General features: G+C 44.7%; 2 protein-coding genes across 6 annotated transcripts in view; one reads left to right on the forward strand and one right to left on the reverse strand.

Moving 5' to 3' along the window:
- Positions 1-2,580, reverse strand: part of SLC35E2B (solute carrier family 35 member E2B) — a 34,947-nt gene extending 32,367 nt beyond the window's left edge. Inside the window, exon 1 of one of the 4 annotated variants that reach the window (XM_075121053.1) lies at positions 2,368-2,580. The gene's annotated coding sequence lies outside the window, so the exon portion shown is untranslated. Of the gene's footprint in view, positions 1-1,197; positions 1,811-1,905; positions 1,950-2,367 lie in introns of those variants that run through there. The other 3 variants (XM_075121056.1, XM_075121055.1, XM_048824875.2) reach the window with 3 other exon arrangements.
- On the forward strand, positions 2,093-21,664 carry LOC125624259 (uncharacterized). 2 transcript variants are annotated; one of them, XM_048824755.2, is made up of 9 exons: positions 2,093-2,228; positions 3,299-3,395; positions 5,608-5,761; positions 10,339-10,484; positions 12,209-12,385; positions 13,227-13,343; positions 16,626-16,712; positions 19,891-20,038; positions 20,636-21,664. In XM_048824755.2, exons 1-9 carry the CDS (start codon positions 2,209-2,211, stop codon positions 20,665-20,667), a joined length of 978 nt encoding a protein of 325 aa, XP_048680712.1. In that variant the 5' UTR covers positions 2,093-2,208; the 3' UTR covers positions 20,668-21,664. The 2 variants fall into 2 exon arrangements, with proteins under 2 accessions (XP_048680712.1, XP_074977158.1); XM_075121057.1 differs by lacking the exon at positions 13,227-13,343.
- Positions 21,665-22,465: the final 801 nt, after the last annotated feature.

Here is a 22,465-nt window from a genome sequence, read left to right on the forward strand (position 1 = left end):
TCAACATCTACAGAAGTGAAAACTAGAGGGTATTATTATTTCAATTTTTCACATTTAAAATGTCAATATAGACAATTTAGTAGTGTGGTTCAGAAAATAATTGGGTATGGTACAGCAACTGAAAAACACAATCATGCACCCTTTAATCTAAGTATATGTACATTGGTGATTCCAGGAGAAACAGACAAATGCTCAACATACAATTTTATGACAAACATTCAACAAAATGGGAAAAACAAATAGGAATTTCTAAAATTGCTAGTTCATTCTGAGAGCCAAAATTGGGGAGGCTACTAGAATCTGGCTAGTTTGTGACTGTGGAGAGGGGATAGTTGGTGTATTGTCTATTACTGGGTAGACAACATGTTCAAAGGAAGAAGATTTAGATTAGAGATAAACAGGAACTACATGTACACGAAACAGAAATATCAAGTCAGAAGTGGATATTTGGGTGCAAAACTCATTCAATTTGTTCTTCAGAGATTGAGAGTTCACTGCTCAGATTTTGGTCTAAACTATTTGACAAGACAAGTTTATTAATGAGAACAAAGAAGATAAGACTAAGGTGAACTGATTTAAATAACTGATTTTAATCACTATTTAAACCAGGAAGCAGGAAATCTTGATTTAAATGACCTAGATCAGTTCATGGAGAATAGGTCCATCAATGGCTATTAGTCACAATGGCAGGGTTGGTGTCCCTAGCTTCTGTTAGGTCACTTGATGATTACCTGTTCTGTTCATTCTCTCTGGGGCACCTGGCACTGGCCACTGTTGGAAGACAGGATACTGGGCTACTTTGGTCTGATCCAGTATGGCCATTCTTATGTTCTTATCAGTCTTAACCTTGTTTTGCATTTGTACTTTTAGTTATTTTCCTAAAGGAAGGTCGATTCTCATTGATTGGTTACCATTAAAACATCTGTGACTAAATATAGCCTTTACACTACATTTGCTGCTTTTTTTTGGCTAATCAGGAGGATAAACTATATATACACATTTATTTAAGCAATTACAGCATATACATCATAAGCAACATTTCAAGACTCCAGTAATAAATATAAGACTTCTGATAAAAATAGCAAAAATTGGCAACCTGCGCCATAAGGAAGGCTGAGGCTGAAGGACCAAGCTCTGGATTCCAGCCTTGCTGCGGAAAAGATCAAAAAATGCCTGAGAACGGGATATTATTGGTACCTGGGTAAAAAACACTGGCTTCCCTGCTCTGCAGAAAGATGGAGCACTTGATCTAACAGCTCTTTTCTCTCTATCTTCTGTTAATTTATCTCAGTATTATTCTGCAGCAAAGACATGCTCAGAGAAGACATGGTTTGAAAGCTTCTTGATCTTGGTACATCACCAGCCAGAACTGTAACCAGCTCCTTTCAGGTCAGTGGAAATACATAATTTAATAAGCAGAAGCAAGTACTAATACAGCTGCCTGCACGGACAGAGGAGGTTACAGCAACATACTTAGTATACTCATGTCACTGAGCCTAGGCCAAAGGGTGTTTCTGCCCCCAGCACAGTCAAGCACTCCAGTTTTAATGCTCCAGCGGGCACTAGATCAGATCCTCATGGGGAAGATACCTGCATGTGACCACTTAATTATATTTATGTCACAATATATGGGGGGCAGGTTCACCCTCCAGGGACCCCTCTCCAGCACCAGCTTGGGTTGGGCTGTTCAGCCTCCAGGAGCCTCTCTCCAGCTGTTGCAGGGTCATCCTCCAGGGGCCCCTCTCCAGCACTAGCTTCGGGGTGGGGGGGTTCAGCCTCCGGGGGCCCCTCTCCAGCACTAGCTTCGGGATGGGGGGGGGGGGGTTCAGCCTCCGGGGGCCCCTCTCCAGCACTAGCTTCGGGGTGGGGGGGGTTCAGCCTCCGGGGGCCCCTCTCCAGCACTACCTTGGGGGTGGGGGGGTTCAGCCTCCGGGGGCCCCTCTCCAGGTGTGGGGGGGGGTCAGCCTCCAGGGGTCACTCTCGAGCTGCGGGGGGGGAGGGGAGAATTCAGCCCCTCTCCAGCTGTATGAAGGAGGGAGAGGAAAATTCAACGGCAGCCCAGCTACGGGTCGCGGGCGGGGGAAGTGACGTCTAGCCGGTTGCCAGGCCCCGCCCGGAAGCGCGCCGCGGACCCGGATGCCGAGCCCAGCCGCTGCAGCCATGTAGCCACCGTTACCGGCGCGAGGGGGGCGGTGTGTCGGCGCTGCCATGGAGCCGCTAGACAACAGGTAGGGGAGGGGCGGGGCCTGGTCCCAGCGGGGACCCACCCCCGGGCTGCACCTTCGGGGGAGGGGAGTCGGGGACACCCCCCTCCCTCCCGTTGTTGCCTTGGGGGGGGGGAAGGAGGAGTTCAGCCTCCCCCTCTACCTGTCACTGGTTGGTACAGTCCAGCCAGGAGGGCAGGAAGGGCTCCCTCCGGCCCACACCGTAAGTCGTCACTTCGGTCCGCTTGTGAACGGGGGCGGGGGGATGACATCATTGTGTCAGTGTGCAGCGCCCCCCCTTCCCCACCGTCGACTCACGGCACTGTCCGGTGAGCTCATCCCACAGCGCTGGCTTCACCACCCGGCCCAGTGACGTCATGCATCTCTGCGCTGCCCTGCGATGAGGTTGCCTCGCTGCACGGCAACGTCACAGGCTCACTGCCCTGTGACATCATTGGAGCCCGGCCCTGACCTGTGACGTCGTTGCATCATCCCACTTGTCCCATGACATCACAGAGGCAACACGGACGATGACGCACATTGTCGATGACCGCCTGCTGCCCAGGTTCAGCGGTAGCCTAGACGCACTGCATCACGCCACTGAAGATGCCATCGCTTGGCCAGACGGCTGTGCACACACTAAATAAAGAACAGAGGCATTGTGGCACTACACTGCTCTGTCACATCAGCGCACTACCAGCATCACATCCAGCCTTTCCCGTAACACATCGCTCCTGCCCCAACCTCATGCTAGGCCAGAACGTGCCTGAGGATGTTGCATGAGGAAGGTGCTATGATGCAGCAGCACAAATGCACCCTGACCTCACGTTTTGCACGAAGATGTCACGGTGTGATGCATACCTCCAGTGGCATCCCCCTGCTAAAACTGGGCCATCCTGGAAAAATTGGGAGAGATGGCAACTGAACATCTGCAGCCACATCTCTTAAATAGGTACAGCTTGGCAACCTCATGAGGAGGTTGTAAGACCATGTTTACTAAATGCTTTGAGATGGTTGTACTCCTGTCTTTCCTTCCTGCAGAATATTGCTAATAAAACATATCTTAGTTCCACTCTTTTTTATTATCATTTAAGGGATCCTCTTTTTCCTCCACCTAATGAGACTGCAGATCTTCCACTGCCAAATTTAACACCAAGGCATCAAGAACTTATTCCTACTCCCTGTGGCCCTGTAAGTACCTGTACTATGTAATCTTGATTTAGAATATGTCATTTTAGTAATTTTACAGCAGAAAAGGGTCCATAACCCATCAAGGAAAATCTCTTACAAACCATCTATAATATGTAATACTTTGGCTCTCTAAGAGGCCAGATGGGCTAGGTGTGTTAGCAGCATATTTAGCTCTTTTAAAGATGGACATGCAGCTGTAAATCATTGTTAGAGGTGAGGGCAGCATGAAAATGCAGATCTAAAATGCGCACAATGGTATCATCTTTAGTGCCATTAATTACAGACACTATCAGGTTAAAATCACATTTTTAAAAACCCACACATTGCCTTTCATAGGTTACAAAAACAACTTAGATTATTAAAAAGGAAGGCATTTTTTAATGCTCAGTAATAAAAATAACTAGTCATTCCCTCTTTAATTTCTAGTCAGTTTCAGAGTTTTGTACTTGTATAACATTGGGTTGCAAGCACAGCAAGAGAATGTGTGTTTAAGACTTCTTCCTACTGGAATTTTAAAAGAAGCAAATGGGAAAAAAAATTAGAAAATGAACCAGATTTGATCTGGAATTGCTCCCTTAAAAAAAGAAAAAAACAAAAACGAAACAGTAAAAGGTAGGGAGCGTTGAAAACAATGTCCACATTGTCAGTTGATTCTTTACTAGCCCAAAAGCAAAGTACCAGAAATGCCACAGTCCAATAGTTTAAACAGCTTGAACTGTATTACGTATGCCTGCATAGCTTTTGTTGTAAAAATCCAGAAGACAATAGACACAAATGGTTACTTTATATGTGGTCTCATTAGAAATTTTTAACTAATTACTTGTGTTCATAACTGGCAGAGTATTTATGCTGTGAGGTTTTTGTATTTGCTGTTGCTGTGATCTATAAAGTGAAATCTATTATTACATATCACCCACTGTGAAGCAAATTCCATTATTTAACTCCAGTGGGTATGTCCAGATGGAGATAAAAGCCCTGCAGCATGGCCGTGGCTGGCCCAGGTCACCCGACTCAGGCCACAGGGCTAAAAATTGCTATGTAGACGTTTGAGCTTGGGCTAGGGCCCAAGCTCTAGGACCCTCCACCTTTGCGGGGTCTCAGACCCTGATCCCAAACATCTACACAGGAATTTTTCAGCCCCGGAATCCAAACCCTGCAAACCCAAATTAGCTGACCCAGGTCAGCTGCAGGTTTTTTATCCCCATATAGACATACCCACTGTGGCCAGTGTATTGCCAATGTACTTATGTACGTGCTTAATTTTAAGTATGTGCTGAAGTCCCATTGATGTCAGTGAGACTTGCACATGCTTACATGCTTTCCTGAATAGTGGTGATCTTAAGCATGTGCTTATGTGCTTTCCTGCACTGGGGGGTCTGTGTGAATAAATCCTAATATTTTAATGGAGAAATGTTACTGGTCTATACAATAGATATTGTACAAAGGGAAAATGTAATAAATACAACCCTATCATATGCAGTAAACTAATATGTAGTAACCTCTTACTGTCATCAGTAAGGGAAAGTTACAAAATGAAACTATGTGGCAACAATAATGTTCTGCTAAACCCTGTCTCCAGATGACTCATCCGCTCTATGTGCCTGTTAATATTTAAGTCTTTTTCGTGTTGCTAATGGCACAGAAAAATGAAGAACTTTGTATCTGTATGGCATAGTTTCTCAGTAACTCAGCTGGATCTGAGGTTTTGGCTGTCCTGGGGAAAAGAGAAAATATGGCTCATTTACATTCTCTGGACACGGCTGAGGAATCTGAAGGATTCAGTTAATTTTCTAACAAAAGTTCGATAGCTAAAAACACTTTTTTGTGTCAATGGGGAAAATATCACTTGATATGTTTTAGTATGTGTATTTGTATGGGTCAAAACCTTGGATTTCAGAGGGTGGAGGGTAACAGCATTCTGGCCTTCTATTCAGGGCTACTAAGAGCAGAATTTGGCCCCTCTGGATAAACTTGAAAATTAATGATCAGGTCTAAGGATAGGAACTACTACACAACAAACTGGCCATCTCTGGTCCTGCATAGTTTTGGAGTAATTTCTTCCGTTCCATAGAGTTTCCCTTCATCTTTGTAAGTAATGCCCTGTAGTTAGAAAAGTATCATTTAAATAATTTAGTGTCATGCATTTTTTTTAGAAGTGTTAATGTTCTGATTTTAAAGAGACCTGTCTGAGTTTAAATATTTTCTATTCCAGATAAAACCTTGGTCAGAATTATCCTCTCCTGTCAAGATCTACTTCTGTGTAACTATCCTCTCTCTGTTGAGCGTAATAGGACTAACCACAGAGACCCTCTTTCGACAGACTCATGAAGATTTCACCATTTCTCTTATACAGTTAATTGGAGTTGGTAAGAAATGACCAGTTTCTGCACTTCAAAAATAGATGCACTAATTCATTATTTACTAATTTGGTAAAGAACACTCAGATTTTGGATTTTATTCTAGTTGATATAATATACACATTGAACCTCAATACCTGCAGAGGCAGCATTACACAAGTTGAGGAGTGTACATGCTAGATACTTCTGTGGCAGTTGTTTTTTGGTGTTATTGTAGAAGGAAGATCGAGTGTCATGTAGAAAGCAGTTCTCTGAATAGCATAAAATAAACACTCTGGTTTTAGGATGTTTTGGCTTAGGACTGTTTTGCTGCTTCTGTTATTATTTGGTTAGTATAGTAGTTTCCCACTGAGCAACTGTACCAATGATTTCGGTTTTGGACAACTATCATTTTACTAGACCAAGTCCTCATCTGTGCCAGAGTGTACCTGTCAGCTCCGGTTTAAATTTCTTATGCTCTAACCCATCACGGAATTTGGGCAGGTCAACGTGCATAGTATTTCTGGTCATCCCTGGTCTCCTTTGAGTGATATCTGGTTCCAAAAGTGCCTTCTTCCACTGCAGGAAAACAAGCAGAGGCAGTTTGGTTCTTAAACATCAGAAAGTGCAGACCATCTCTCTGTGCCAACCCTTGAATAGTTCTTGTCCTTTTAGTTTAAATTGCTGCTCTATAGGAAGCATGAAATCTATAGAGCCCCACAGATAAAATATTTCCAATTATCATAACTTCAATAGAAACCATACCTCACCTTTTGAGATACTCCCTAATTAAATCAAAATGAAGCTTCATTTGAAAATAAATAAAACAAAGGTGTGTGAGGAGGCCCTGGCATGTGGTACTAGCAGGTTTTGGCTGTTAGCTGGCCAACATAAGCCTAGGAAGAACTGCTCGTCTGTGTGGGAATCACACCTGGAGACTGAGAAGGGCAGCAGGTCTTCACGCTGGGTGTAAGCAATTGCTGCCAGCCGGCTTTGGTGTTGTCACCAAAACACAACGAAGGCCGTTGATGATGTTCCATATTCTCTAATTAACACACGCAGAAACACATTAATTCATTCGGGAAAACTCTGCTCTGATTAGCAGCTTTTCACACAGGAATCATCAGTACAAGATAGAATTTTGGACACTAGTGCAGAGCACTAGTCCAGCCAATCAAGCATCCTGCCTCTGTTAGTGATAGAGTCTGAGTCTTCAGAGAAAGATGAAGAATCCCATAACATCCCAACCCAACTATGCAGTGTTACAGATGGGGATAGCGAGAGCATTCCTGACTCCAACCTGTTTTTTTCCTACCTCTTATGGTTGAGCCCAGAATACTAAGTTTTCTACTCTCCAGCCAGTAGGTGGAGACAGGAAATCTATCTATCTATGCATCTCTACCACCATGTTCACAACAAGAAAAAGAGGTGTACGTTAACACAGGTGACCGAATAGGATTTTAACACATTACTTAAGACTCAACGTAGATAAGCCAAATTGCAGTTTTAACACATGAGCTGGTTGAGGTAATGGGAGAATGGGACTGGGACCAGGAACCAAAGGTGGGGAAGAGACGGGGCTGGAACAGGGACAGGTTGGAGGGGATGGGGCAGAAGAGGCCAAGCTTGGGTGGGGAATGGACAGAAGAGACTATCCCCACTAGAGCACACTCTCTTTCAGAGGCTGGAAGGTAACCCAGGATTCCTTGAGTCTCACCACCTCTCAGCTGTCAGCAAATATCTGTAAAATCCACTGGCTAGATTTTTTTTTCTTTTCAAAATCAGTCTCCTGCCCCCCTCCCCTTTTTAAAAAAAAAAATTAAGATGAGAATCATCATATTTGTTCTTCCTGGTTTTGCTGGAGGACCTCTTGGAGGGCTCAGACATATGATCAGTGAGCTCTCACACTTCACCTTAATTGAAGGGGCCGATGTCTTGAATCTCTAACAAAGATGTCCTCTCAAATGTGCATGAAGCTTTGGAATTTAACATGTGCTAACAAGAAATGAGTTTTAAAAAGAGTCGGATTAAAATCCCTTTCCCTTTTAATTGGTCAGCTTTCATCTCTCACGGTAGCATAGTTTCATTAGTTCTACTATCACTATACAGTCTTCCACGGTGGACAAGAACTGAAGTTCTAATATAAACAAAAATATCAAGCAGAAACCACTTTTCTTTTTGACAAAAACATTTCACATAAACAAACATACAAACAAAAAATTCACAAGGCTAATTTTTCAGTTTTGCCACTTATTGTTAGTGGCCTTATTTACCATCAGCAAGAGTGAAAGAGGAACAGTCCATTGTTCATTTCCTGGGGTGGTTTGTCTGGGGAAGAACACGTACCTATAAAATTATGGTTACATTAGCTGGGAAACTCTGATGATGCTCCATCCACATGTCCCAAAGAGTCAGACCCACTCACATCCCACTGGTACTTGCTCACTCGATGTGGAGGGAAGGAGAGTTGGGCAGAAAGTCAGATGAGTGAAATAGAGTGGGATCAGAGAAGCAAGTAGAACAGAGAACTGATTCTGATTCTCACAAAGGGAAGGTTTGTTCCTTTGTTCCAGTTTGGGCAGAAGATGATGCAGAGATGAACAGAGACTATTGACTAAAAATCTTGGTGTTCTTTGGGGTGCCTCACCACAATTTCACCCTCAGGTATCTATCCTAGGGTGGTTCTTACCTGTTTTAGGGATTACTATAACATCGTTTTTCAAACTGGGGTGAGGTGCGATGAAGTTATCATGGGGGTGCCAGGACCCAAGGTGAAGGAGAACATCCCTGCATCCTTGCTACTTTCTGAGGAACAGGAACCAGCACCTCTCTGCTGGCAGGTGTGGCAGGAGCAGCCAGCACACAACGGGAGGCCTGGAGGGAAGGGTTGGAGAGTAACCTACCCTCACAGTGTTTATTGCTGCCCCCCACACCCCCACCCCACTCAGCACATGCCTCAGATGCTAGGTTGGTGGCAGCAGGCAGTGGCATGAGGAGCCAGGGTTCAGGATCCGCAGGAGATCAGGATTGTACTTGAAGAGGGAAGAAAGGATTTAATTTCCCAGAAACAATATTGTTTTGTATGGTGTGTCTGGGCCAACTGTTATTTTGGGGGACTCTGCACACCTACTCCTAATGTGGTTTATGAAACCGTTCCCCAGCAGTCATATTGCAATGCTTTTGTCTTCACTAGTCACATTTGCTTACAAATCTCATCTGGGAGCACTCCATCTCTCTCAAGGACTTTATCAACATTTGCCTGGGAGGTGGGGGATGAAGCCATTCTTTTTTTAACTGTTCATTGTCAGCCGTGCTAACTGTACTTCGCAGCTGTAATAGAGCACTAAGCCCTACTATGGTTGAAACCGGTCAAGGTTTGGGAGAGTGGACAGCAGGTGCTGTCATTGCCTGCATTGTTAGTTAACTGCATTGTGCTCCAGTTAGTTTTCTGCTTGTGAACGAACCATAAAGAAATACCTACCCCTTTTCTGTGTGGTGGAATTCTGCTGCATTGAAAACTAAAGAGCTTTGTGTAAGCACATATCACTAACTGCATTTTCCCCATTCCTCGCCTGTGTCCTTGGGACTGGGGATATTTCTGAACGTGGGGATGGGGGAGAGATAGAAAAATGTGTGGTGTATGACGGCACCAGGCAGTCACCATATTCCATTTCCATGGGGTGTGAATCATGGATATGAGTCAGGAAGAAAAGGGCTCAGTGTATTTTGGGAATGGGGGTAGAGGACTATTGAAACTTGGGACCTGATACACACCCCTTACCCTAGCCATGCTACAGACTGGCACGGGTACAGGGCCATACCACAGCTTGAGGCATGTACTTACCCATACCCCTCAGCTATAAGTAGAGTTGCCAATTTGTTTGGATGTATACCTGGAGGTTTCATCACATCACATCATCTTTCATTAAAGATTAATCTTTAATTCCTAGAGACACCAGGACAATCCTGTAGGGTTGGCAACCCTAGGTATAAACTAGCTTATTTGTCCTCTACTTGCCTTCAGACACTTGCTTCTGTGACCAATAGGGGGGTTATTTATGACACAATCATGCACATAGACGTGTGTACAGTTGCTAGTATAGATGTACCCTAATGTTTCAACCCAGCACAGAAGTTGACATTAGACTGCTGTCAAATCTGTTTGTCTACCTTTCGCAATAGTCTATCCATTAAGGCTTGAGAGCTATCCCATAATGTACTTAGCCAGTTGAACAGTGCTGTAAACGTGTGTGTGTGAGCGTGTGTGGTTAATTCCTTGCCATCCATAGAATTATTGCTCTCTCATTAATTACTTCCACTAGGAAGGTTAAATGATTTCCCTTGCTTTTCTTTAACACACACACACACACACACACACACACACACACACACACACACATCAAATACTATTTCATAGAAGCTGCTAATTGGTTGAGGGAGTTGATAAGGTAATATTTTTCAGATGGAGTATGAAAGGCAAGCCAAAAAATGGATCTCATAAGTTGTGTGTTAAACACATTGTGTCATCTGCATCAGGGGTCAAGAACATATGCCCCTTGTGTGTTCTCAGTCCGAGGTGGTTACTGACCTGCCTTTCTCCTTCTCAGTGTTCTGCGTCTACTATGTAACCAGAGGGATCCTGCAGGAGAATCGCCAAGAGCTCATTGTCTTCGTTCTCTCCATCTTGCTGGTGATGTTTCGATCCATTGTCAACTTCACACTTGTCTCTGCTCAACAAAAGCCAAATGTCCTGGTCAGCATCTCAGTTTCATTCTCTTTGCTTTTCTCTAAATACTGACTTTGAAGATCTTAGGAAAGTAAAGAATCCTGCGAATGTGGTAAGACAGCTGACATGGGGAAAGTCAGGCATCTTATTCCATAGAGTTTTCGGTGTTCTTATAGAAGTTGTGGAAGTTTGATTATCAGAGATGGCAAATTTCTTTCTCTCTATTCAAGTAGTTTTGTGGTTCTCATCATGGGAGTATCTGAGTGCAGCACAAACATCAATGGATTTTACCTCACAACACTCCCTCTGAAGTAGGGAACTACTATCTTCACGTTACAGATGGGTACTGGCACAGAGCAGGTTAAGTGAGTTGCCTAAGATAGGAAGTCTGAGCTAGGAATTGAATGCAGGTCTCCTGAGCCCCTAGCCAACAGCCCAAACATTCCTACCATTATGTTCAGTGGGAAAAGCAATAATTTTGCCATGCTGGAAAGTTGCAGCGTCTGTTGGAAAACAAATGGCTGGTGGGGCTTGTAGTTTTGTTCTAATGGCTTGTTTACACAGCAATTTACTGCACTGCAAGCCAGGGTTACAGCAAATCCACCCTCACTGCACTGTAGCAGTGTCCACACAGGATATTAGTGTGTGGCAAACTGGTGCGCTGTAGATTCACAGCCTGGCTTGCAGCGCAGTACCTTGACATGTAGACAAAGCCCTATGTTATTATAAGCAAATAGGGTGCAGGATTTGGAGCTAAGCTGCATCCTTCACACACCTGTCACACCCAGACTGTCCTTCTAGGTACTCCTTCCCCCTTATTTGCATGCTATCCTCCGGGATGGGAAAGAGGTTCCTTCCTCCAGAGTGACACTGAAATATGAACTCTAGCAGGGAGGAACACTGCAGAAAATAAGCTAACAAGATTAAAACAGCATAGGATTGGCCTGCTCAGTTTACATAGCAATGGCTCATTCAATTCCTGTTACTTATTGGCAGTGAACAGAATCTTGGGGCTTACCAGGGGAAAGGCATCAAGGAAATGCTGATTAATTTAATGTACAAACCCCAGCTATCTGCCTGTATGGTAAACAAGAACCAGGAAGGAGATGAAAACAAAGCTATGTTTATTGATTCCAGCCAAAAAGAAGTTTCAGACTCAGGTGAAAAAACCATGGTATTAAAATGAAACTGCTTTTCCCATAGAAACCAGTAGGAAAGATTCTCTCCATCTCAGCCAATTAGACATCTTACTTGGTAACTCCCATGAAGTAAACTCAAAGCCAGCCACTGCCAAAGAAAGGTTGGCCCTTTACAGCTATTTCTTTGATATGTAAATTAAAAATCAAGCATACCATTGCAATGATGTTATGTTTGAATATCCAAGTTAGGGAATGCAAAGGTTAAGGTATAAATCTCCCACACTGAAGGTAGTGTATGATAAGTTGCACCTTAAACATCATAATTACATTAATGTACAGTAATCCATTACATCAAATGGCCAGAATTTTAGCTTTATGAGGGCATAATCAATGCCAGCTTCTATTCTAGCAGTACATCTTATGTGAAGTTAACTGCTATGTTAGAACTTTTGCATTTGCATGGAACCTGATTTCCTTGTTCCTGGTCCCTGCGATTTTCAGCAACAACAAATGAATATTAAATGTTGTCCCCATTTTTTGAAGATTAACCCGACTGTAGTGTGGTCAGTCCAGGTGTGCCATTGTAACTCTCTTGCTTTCCTTTCTCATCAGGCCCGCTTTATTCTGATCCTCTTGGTTGGATCCTTTGACGTGATCTGCGCCATCATCCTCATTCAGAGTCAAAGCATGATGGCCTTCCGAGTGGGCGGGGCTCTGGAAAGCCTCCAGTCTCAGTATTTTATGCTGAATCTCTGTTTTTCCATGTTGACCTTTGATCTTCAGGCGCAGGTATTAATACATTCTACATTGCTTCTCTCTCCCACTAATATTGACCACAACTTGGAATTGGACTAGTGTATGTAAGAGGCAACTGCAAGCCAGGTCTCCCAGGATCTCACCAATTGACTTACTGTGTGATCATCTCTAAAATTTTCCTAGTAATGCTTACCTCCCCTAAGTATCCTTCATAGGGAAAAATGGCTAAACCCCATAAAAATAGACCTAAAAAATATTTTCTCATTGTCCTGCCAGACAAAACAGAAGCGGAATCTTATTAGGAAGTCAGTTTGCCTGGAAGACCAGTGATTTCCAGAAGTACTGAAACTCGACTGTTTCAGTTTCCTAACATAGGAAAGGGATGATAACACAATAACTTTACAGAGTCAAGCTTCCTGCTTCTGTAGCATCCCAACTGCTACCTACACTTGGGAACAGGACACTGAGGTATGAGAGAATCACATTTTGATAAAGAACTTGATGTAGCAGAGCAGTCAGGTCAAGATGCCAACCTGAAACTACAGATATGTAAAGTGAACCACAGAGGCCTATTTGGAGAGAGATTGTACTTCAATACCTGAGCTACTTTGTTACCTATACTTTCACCTGGGAACACCTATTGCTGCCCTCCCTGTTCTTTTGCTGGGTTGATACATTGGTAGGGTATAGTATATGCCCTTGTCTTCTCTGTTTGGTGCTGGCTCAGTTTTCCTAAGAGAGAAATCTTGCCTTTTAAACTCTGCCCTTCTGTCGTTGCTGAGAGTTTGTGCCATCTCTTTGGACGCTGCTTGTTTGTGGGCATACACAGTTTAAAACCTGAAATTTCACTCAACTTCTACCTCTCACTTCTCAGCTCTGCCTTTGTGCTCTGCTGCTAAGGAGTCTGCATGTAATCACCCTCTTGCATAGCATCATCCTAGCAATTGGCGTCTTCTGGGCTTGCCTGAAAGTAACAGTTGGCATCATCGCAGTGAGTGTGAACCTCAGAGTGACTCCATGAACTTTGTAATGGGATGTGAACTCCTTGGAGAATGGGTTATCAATCTGGGTTGCAAATACATGAGAGGAGGTCACTACCACTCCACCCTTCCCATACTGCTGAATCGGAGGTGGGGTCCTGGCTGGGCAGGAGGGAGACCCGGGGGAAGGGGACTGGGGCGAGTCCCAGTATGGAGACAGAAAAGAAGCATTAGAGGGCCCTGTTTAAACGTAAATGACTATATTAAGATTGAAAATAAGGGCTTGTGAATTTAAAATTTTGTATTTGATCTTACTCAGGCAAAACTTCCATTGAAATCTTTGGGTGCTCAAGTAGGGAGTGCAGGATTAGAAGCAAAGTAGGTTAACCTCCTTTTGTCTGATACCCCAGGGAAGCATTAGGTGCGATTCAGATGCATTGAGTGTTTTCAGTTTGCTTCAACACTCATGGAAATTCTTAACAGCTGAAGGATAGTTTTATTCTGATATTAAATATATGCTCCTGGATGCCTGCAGTTGGTTTGTTTCCTTGCCCAGCTACACAGAACTAGCCAGAAGCAGGGGACTTTTACAATACTACTTCCTTCTAGATAATATGTCACATGAAATCAACCCTCACTGGTAACCTAGTTGTAACAGTCGTAGCCTCCTCTTCCTCCTATTGCTGGGAAATAATAGTACAAGCCACCTTAAGTGTTGAGGCCGGGAAGTCAGGTAGTGCGACTCCTGTCTGCACTCCCACTAGCAGCTCCCCACATACCTTTGTAAAGTGTTAGATCTCTGACCCCCATTAGATCCCTGTAGACAGACAGCTGGGGAAGTGGGAGAGGCAGCAAGATAGCATCACTTTTCCTCAGTGACCGGAAGTGCACAGCCACCGATTTGTTTTTCCACCACCACCTGCCAGCCAGTCCTCAGAAACCACCTGGCCTCAGCAAGTAGCCTGCAGAAATCTCTTGGGCCTCTGAGTCACCCGGAGAGAGTGAGCATTAGGACAGTCACTCCCTAATTAGATGGAAAGCTCTGTCCTCACACACACACAGGCCCTACACTGAGGCAGTGCAAGGCTGGGTATCTGTACATTAGTAACAGCAAATGCTCTAGTGGACCATCTGTCTTCTTAGCCTGCTCGGAGCCCTGTCTACACTACAGCTACCTCTGGTGGCACGGCACTGCAGGGGTAACAGTGCTGAATGCCAGCCCCATTGTCCCCCAGTGCAGACACAGCCTTGCACTGCTCAGGAATAAGAGAGTCAGTACTCATGGTGTAACTAAACACCTGGTATATTTAAAGGAATAAAAGGGCAATATCTCAGTGCTGCATCTTGCCAGCCTGTGGCACATACTGCTGCAGAGGTCAAAGACAGGGCAGCTAGATTTTAGAAGGGCTAGAGTGTTTCCCAATCAGATCCTTGTAGTTCTGCATTCCAAGGTAGGGGCACAATTCCATCTTGGGCTTTGGGGCATAGGTTCATTGCTACAGGGTCAGGAAGGGGACTCCCTCCCAGCCCCACAAGCTTCACACAGTCAGCTCACAGCAGAGTACATAGCGCTTTCTCACCTCCCTTTGTAGCAATGGGTCTTAACCTCCTTTGCTTGGAGCCCTCGGCCTGCAAGATGTCATAGATAAGCACCTGCTCTCAGGTTATTGGGAGGCAGAAACACAGAGGCACACGAATCTACAACAGGTGTAAAAGCTTTAACAACAATAACCTGGAAGTGCCCCACACAACATGGTCCTGTCTAGAACCTGAGGGACCTCAATTCCACTCCAGCCCTTCCAAAACACCCCCCTGCCTCCATTCCTTTACTGACAGTTACCCCCATCTCACCAGGTTTGGACCTTTATCCTGCTCTTATTTATTCATCTCATCTCCCTTTTCCTCTCCTGATATTTCTTTCTAGTTCCATGGTTTAGTCTGTTGTCCACCCCCATCTCTTTTTCTCCCCCCTTGTCATTTTCTAGTCTCTCTGTTTCCAGTTCTGTTCTTCCTGTTATGCTTCCCAATCTCCCCCATCCTCTTTCTACAGCCCTCGTTCATTGCTACTGCCATAGACAGTGCAGGGAGCATAGCACCACCCAGCGGAGGGGAGAGAACACAGGGCCAGAAGTAGGTGCCACAGCGAATCAGGCATATCCCCCATGAAGGGTTTGGCACCCCCAACTTTTGAATCCTTGCTGTAGAGTTTCAGGTACTGACCACTGCTGGAGGCAAGATCCTGGGCTTGATGGACCTGTGGTCTGGTCTGTCCAAACGTGGTAAATCCTGTGGGGACAGTTGTTCCAGACAGGTGCATGGGTCCTCTGTGACTCAGCACTTTCTCCTCTCTTTGGTCAGAGCTACTGTTCTGGTTGAGGAGGGCCAGAGGCCAGTCCTGGGTAGGGTGCTCACTCAGGTGTGATGTGCATTGCACCCTTCCTCTTTCCCTAACCCTGCGCCTGAGCAGAGACAGAAATCACTTTGTCCAAGTTAGACTTTTTTGCCACTCTCTCAGCTCCCTGAATTTAGTCTTCAGTGACTTTCTTTCCCTCCAGGGAGAAAAAGATTGTCCACACCCTGCACTTTTCAGTCTGCAAGCTAGGTAAACATTAATGTTGTTGGAGCAACTCAGGGTGTTGAGAGGAGAGAATGATTTTGAGGCACGTTAAGCAAACACCAGCTTCAAGGGAATTGTCCTCTAGTGAAAAGCTGGTGGCTTCTCCATTTAAACTAGCTGTCAGCCCCACGGGGAGCTTTACAAGGCTGAATGAATTGAAATTCAGGGCAGTGGAGGGTGAGTAGACTGGCTCAAACCAGACAATAGTCAGAACTACACTTTCCTCATACAGCCGGGCAAACATGCTTCAGTTCTGACCTGCACTATCACCGGTCACACTAGTCCCTGTTCCCTCTCAAACAGAGAGCCTCCATCTGTGTGTGGTGAGGAAGGCGAGCAGAGACTAGAGGGCAACAAGTGAGACTTGCCCCTAGGGGTACAGCAATGAAAGACCAATACATTAAACATTCTGACTCACTGAGCCCCTCTAACTCTGGGCAAGGGCAGGGGGCTGGTTTTGTGCAGAAGTCTTAATTAATCTAGACAGTTTGATGTTGGGTGGAGGCGAGGGGACAATTAAGGCATATGTCCATTCCTGCTAAGGTGCAGCCCTGAGTGAGGGGCAGGAGGGGACTCCCAGAGCTGAGTTAAACCACAGATTGGAACCAGCCATATGCCTCTTCGAAGTCGTCAGCATCCAGTTTTAAAGCTGCTTATATCTGATTTTATCTTACAGATTTTAAAAGAGTTAAAACCTCTGGTCTGGATTTTTCTGAGTCAGAACATACCAGAAGTGGCTAATCTCATCTACCTGCTCTACATGGTAACTCGTCAAGTGTTTGTTGATCTAAAATAAGTCTGGGGACAAATTTTTGCATATTGCTGGGTCCTTGTGACAAAGCTCTACCCCCACACATGCACAATCCGACTCCTGGTAAGGCAGCAGGAGTTGTGCATGTAGCCACAGCTCCCACTGAAATGATTGAGAGCTGCAGGCATGCCGTACCCTTCAGAATCAGGACCAGAATATTTATCTGCTAGCCAGAGAAAACACCCAGTGTGATGTTGCTCTTGAGTTGATTGCATACAGGGAGTGGCACTGGCAGTCTCTCCCACCGTCACAGGATCAGGAACAATTAGGGAAAGGAGGCAGAAATCCCCTAGCACAAGATATGCAGCTGTTGATAACACCACCCATCCTCCCTCAAGAGGTCTCTCAGCATACAAGCAGCTTCTAGCCCAGCTGCAGGCCCTCAGGGTCAGAGTGTGCTGAAGATTTCCCTAGGCAGCGCAACCGCCACCCTTTCTTCCAGACACAGCTAAGACAGCATAGACACAGCAAACTGAAATGCTCTGCATCTCACATACGTTTCCAAGGTGCTTATCACTAAGCTGTCTCCGCCCGTCCGCACCATTTGTGCGAGGAGAGAGGAGGTAGAGGATGAGCAAAAGTCATTTCCAGAGAATCAAAAATGAAGGATTTTATTCGATATCCGTTCCCGCATCTGGCAGCTTCACTCCTGATACACAAGTGACAACAGCTCAGGGAAAGTCAAATCCACTTGCACTTCTGCGTTGCCATGGTCAACCTGCAACAATCTTATCTTAGCAAGAGAGCCCGCCAGTGGAAAGCATTAACAAACAACAAGTCTCCAGATAGGAAAGTTAGAGGGAACAGAAGTTACCTCAAAATAATTCTGGCCATCTCTAGCACCTTTCATCTGAAGACCTCAGAGTGCTTCACAAACATCAGTGACCCTAGGAAATCCCTACTAGCAATCAGAAAAGGAGTACTTGTGGCACCTTAGAGACTAACAAATTTATTTGAGCATGAAATGCAGCCACCTTCCTTTCTCCCCCCCCCCCTCCCCGCCCCATAACAGTTTGACAGAAAGTGAAGAATGCAGCATAATCAACTGAAACCACCAGGGAATTTTTATACACAGAATTGAATCACTTGAGTTGGAATTTGGTCAGAATCTTGCTTGTACATCTCAGCTGGGCAACCCCTAGCACCGTGCTGGGACACTAATTCACTTCGGACTCAAAGCGAAGAGTGCACCAGCATCCCTAAAACCACTTCCTGCACCCCTCAATTTTGGTAGAGGGTATTAACCCTCCTGGTTATTAATCTCCTGGTATTAACATGCCCAGTCCTATGCAGCATGAGAGCTGAGTAGCTTACAGCCCCCAACTGGGACAGCTACACGACATGATAAAAAAATGTTTTTAATTGAAAATAACCATTCTGCCTTCACTCTGTGCTCCAGTCCCATTCAAACAAGGCAGTGACAGAATTTCACTCAAAATCATAAATCCTCACAGCAAGCAAAGTGGAGGGAGGAGAGGGAGGAGAGAGAAAGCTTGTTATAACTTGTTAAATCACTAACAAAAATCCAACTACACCAACATACTGCTTTGTAAGTGCCTAACCTTGGATGCTACGTACAAAGCTTGTCCAAGGAAAGCATGGCAGAGGGTGCATTTGGGCTGTGTGATTCTTGCACTATTTGGACTTTTCTGCTAAGTCATTATTGAGTCTGCAATATCAGAGCCAGATTAGCTAATGAGATAAGGAATGTTTGCTTGAAAAATTCACAGCAGTGCCCTGCCCAAGAAAGGGTTTGAGATGATGTGTTGGGACGCTATAGTAAGAACATAAGAATGGTCATACTGGGTCAGACTAAAGATCCATCTAGCCCAGTATCCTGTCTTCCGACAATGGCCAGTGCCAGGTGCCCAGAGGGAATGAACAGAACAGGTAATCATCAAGTGATCCATCCCCTGTCGCCCATTCCCAGCTTCTGGCAAACAAAGTAAAGGTGAATAACTAAGAAAATTGGTTGTGTAGGAGCCCAGAGATTTTAGGGTTTTGAGGGATTCGGTGTGTGACCAAAGCTGTTTCTTAATAGTTCTAAGTAGGTTAATGCTGGAAAGGCAGCAGGGACTACTGCGCATGGAACCATTTCATAGGCAATGGTTGGAAGACCCCATTGCTGATTTAAGTAGAAGCACTGGGGAAACAGAAGCTAGAAAGGGAAAGTGATTCCTGAAATAAGCTGTTTATGTAGGCAGATGCTAATAAAAACCTGCAAGGCTAAAGAAAGATCTGTCAGCCTACTATGAGAGTCATAAAGAGAGCGTCCTTACCATTCATGGCAACATCAGTGTAGTGAAAGCCATGTAAAATCAGCTTTATCCCCAAACCCACAATGGAGAGAGGTAACTGGACGAGAGGGTCCTGGGTGTCTTGTGCCTGATCTGGCTAATCTTTCAGTTTAGGGAGATCTTGTTTTCACATAGCTTTAATAATGCTATTAGTACCAGGCATAAGGCAGTTTGGTTGCCATTCTGTATCAGATCAGTGTGTGGTTTTGTGTGATGGGATCAGGCTGGAACAAGGCAAGGATAAAGAGATGAGTGGGGGAACGTGTTGGCGTTAAAGGACACGTCAAGGGGAGGGAACAGATTCCAAGCTGGAATGTTCAGGGGCCTGAATAAGACGGGTGCAGCAGAACTTGAGAAAAGGGAAATGTTTGTTTCTCCTTCATTTTTTAATATAGTACCAGTGAAAGGGGCAATAGTGTTAGCCATGGAGACTGAAGCACTGCCTATTTACAAAACAGGTACAGCACAGGAAGCAATATGGAAAATTTCCTACCACTATTCCTCCGCCCTGCCCTACAGGGATCACTGCTGTAGCAAAAAGTCTCCCTAGCCCATTAACTCTAGTCATTCTTCACAGACTACTAACAAGCTGCTGGTTGGGATAGTTTTTGTGATCTCTTGGGGTTGGATTAGGGAATCATTGTGTAACCAACACAAAACCAGAAGAAGAAACCCAACCACATGTCATAAATTCAGCTCCCTCCTTGGCATCCACATGGCTGCCTCTCCACATCCCTGTTTTGGCGGATTGACGGCTCATTACATTCTATGGCAGCAGGTTTCTGTCAATGCTTTAAGTGCTGATTGTTTGGTCTCTCTCCATTTTTCCTCAGGTTTTAAGTGACTGGGGCCAGGGAACGTCCTACGCCCTGGAAGCTGCCGTCTTCATTGGCTCCTGCATCTCCGTGGCAATAAAATCTGTTCTGTTCTGGGCACTGCTCCATGTCTATCGCAGCTTTGGGCAGGGGCTGAGAGAGAGAAGTGAGTTTCTAAGAGTATAAACTGGCCCATGCAAGATGACTGCCGTCTGTAGCATTTCAGCCACAATCAAGCAGGGAGTTTGGCAGGCAGGAAAGGAGATTTGGAACAACTGAGTTTTATGACAATAGACAGACCCTTAACTACAGCAGATGCTTCTGTAGCCTCTAAATTTTCTGACCTGGCCATAGGCTCCTCAGCTCCTGCAGGGCAGTGCGTGACACGTCCTCTTCATAAAAGTAACGTCAGTCAAAGTTGTCTCTTAGCCTAGGCTGCAGTGGGCACCCGCGTGGAGAGCAGCTTTATGTAAGATTTAATTCATGCATCTAGACTAAACAATCAGGCACTTTTTATCTTCATAGTGCTTTCCAAACCTGCTGAACCTCACAGCACCTCAAGAGGGGCAGCTTAACAGCAGGAAAAACGGAGGCACAGAATGAAGGGACTTACTGGAGTAATTGGCGCTGCTGGGATTTGAACTCGCATACTTCCATGGCCCACTCTTGTGCTTAACCACCCAGCCCCTCTCATACATCTTTTCTATGACAGTACTAGAAGGTGTCTCTGACAATGACCTTCCTTTTCCTTTTTCCTCCACAGTGTTTTCTTCCTATGGAAGGATTGACTCCTGAGGGGCAGCAACCCTGTTCGGTCCCATTTGGTGCTCTTATAAGTGAAACCACAGTGGGAAGGATCCCATCCTTCACCCTACAAAGCATGAGACGGGGTCCATTTCACTGGGGGTTTATTCAGAAAACTCAGCCCAACATGGGGAATTCAAGCACCTTGCTGCTTTGGTCCTACCATTTCACAGTTTGGTCTCTACACGTTCTGTAGTTTGCGTTGTGCTTTCTCAGGTCCATATGTCCAAGCAGTTGTGGCTGTGCAGCGAACTCTTTCCAGAGCCCCCTCTGCTTTCCAGACCAACGCCACCCCTTCCATTCCACCCTTGCTCCTGCTGACAGGATAGCACATCTGGCATTTTATTTCAAATGGCTGCAAGGACCACCACTTTGTGACCAAAGGCCAATAAGACGTGCATGTGAGTGGAGGTTTTACTTATTTACCACCATAGTGGAGATTAATTGCAGAGAGTTTAAAAGCAGAGCAGCAGACTGCTGTCTTCTGGCTCTCACATAGACCACCGAGACTCGGGTTTTGTGACTGAGCAGTGAGGCATAAGCGTGGATTGGCCTGCCATAGTTTCCCAGTGTGGTGTGCAGCATTGTCGCCAGTAGGACCACTGTGCATGAACCATCCTCCATGCACTACTGCAGATAGTAAATTGTTGTTTTTTTTTAAAAAACAAGATGTTTATATAATTGTTACACATCCCCTGGCTTCTGATATAGCTGTGGAATTGCTTGTACCATAACAGCATGGGTAGGCCTCTTGCTCCTCAACTGTTTTCTTAAATTGGAATATTTATTTTTTTAAATCCAACTAAAAAGTAGTTTGCAAAACAAACTCAGATTAACTAAATCTGACTGTGTGAGCGTCTAATAAATGTGCCCTATCATAACTGAGATTGATGGTTACATTAAGCCTTTAATACTGTAAAAAAGTTTGATATATTAATTGGAAGCTTTTGTTACTGGCTTTGTATTTTTCAATAAAGCGTAAACACAGTTTGGGGGTGGAGAGTGGTTTTACTAAGGTTGTCAGCATGGTAACTTGCAGGGGAATCCATCATATGGACTATGGATTGGAGCTACAACTGCAGTTTTTGTGTTGTGGGCAGAGATTCAGTTGGGGGGTTGATATTAGAAATCATGGATTAAGTGCTGAGAGTAAGTAGCTAGTGTAATATTTTGCATTTTTATGTATCATTTCTTACATCAGATGCTTTCAAAACATTTGAAAAATTAATCCTCTCTGTACTCCTGTGAGGTGGAAGTACATCCACTTCAGAGCTGAAGAAATGGAAGCAGATAAGTCAAATGATTTGTCTGAGGTCACACAGCACTTAAGTGGCAGCTCCAGGAGCGAACAAGGGAGTTCTGTCTCTGCCCCAAGCCATTGGACAAATACACTGGCTTCACTTCACTAAGACAAAATATTTTTACTTTTATGAATTGTTGCAGAAATGCAGAAGGTCAATGAGATTTGCTCAATATATTTTTTGAAATAAGCAAACTTGCCCTGGCTCTGTCCTCAGCAGACACCGTATGGTATTTGCAATACTTCTGCTGTGCAGCTGAGCTCTGCCAGAATGTTGTTTCAGTTAAAAAAAATGGACACCTTGCGAATATGTCCTTATTATTTACTATTCCTCTCTCACATCATCCTCCTAACAATGTGATAGCAGAAATGGTTTTATAACTAGAAGTAACAGCTGTGACCACACACAAGCATTAATCTAGAAAGCAAAAGTATGTTATATCTCAGGGAATTAACCTTCACCATTTAAGAAAAAAAGGTTCTTATCCC

The sequence above is a fragment of the Caretta caretta genome, chromosome 18 (assembly GCF_965140235.1).
Source record: "Caretta caretta isolate rCarCar2 chromosome 18, rCarCar1.hap1, whole genome shotgun sequence".
Taxonomy (NCBI): domain Eukaryota; kingdom Metazoa; phylum Chordata; order Testudines; family Cheloniidae; genus Caretta; species Caretta caretta.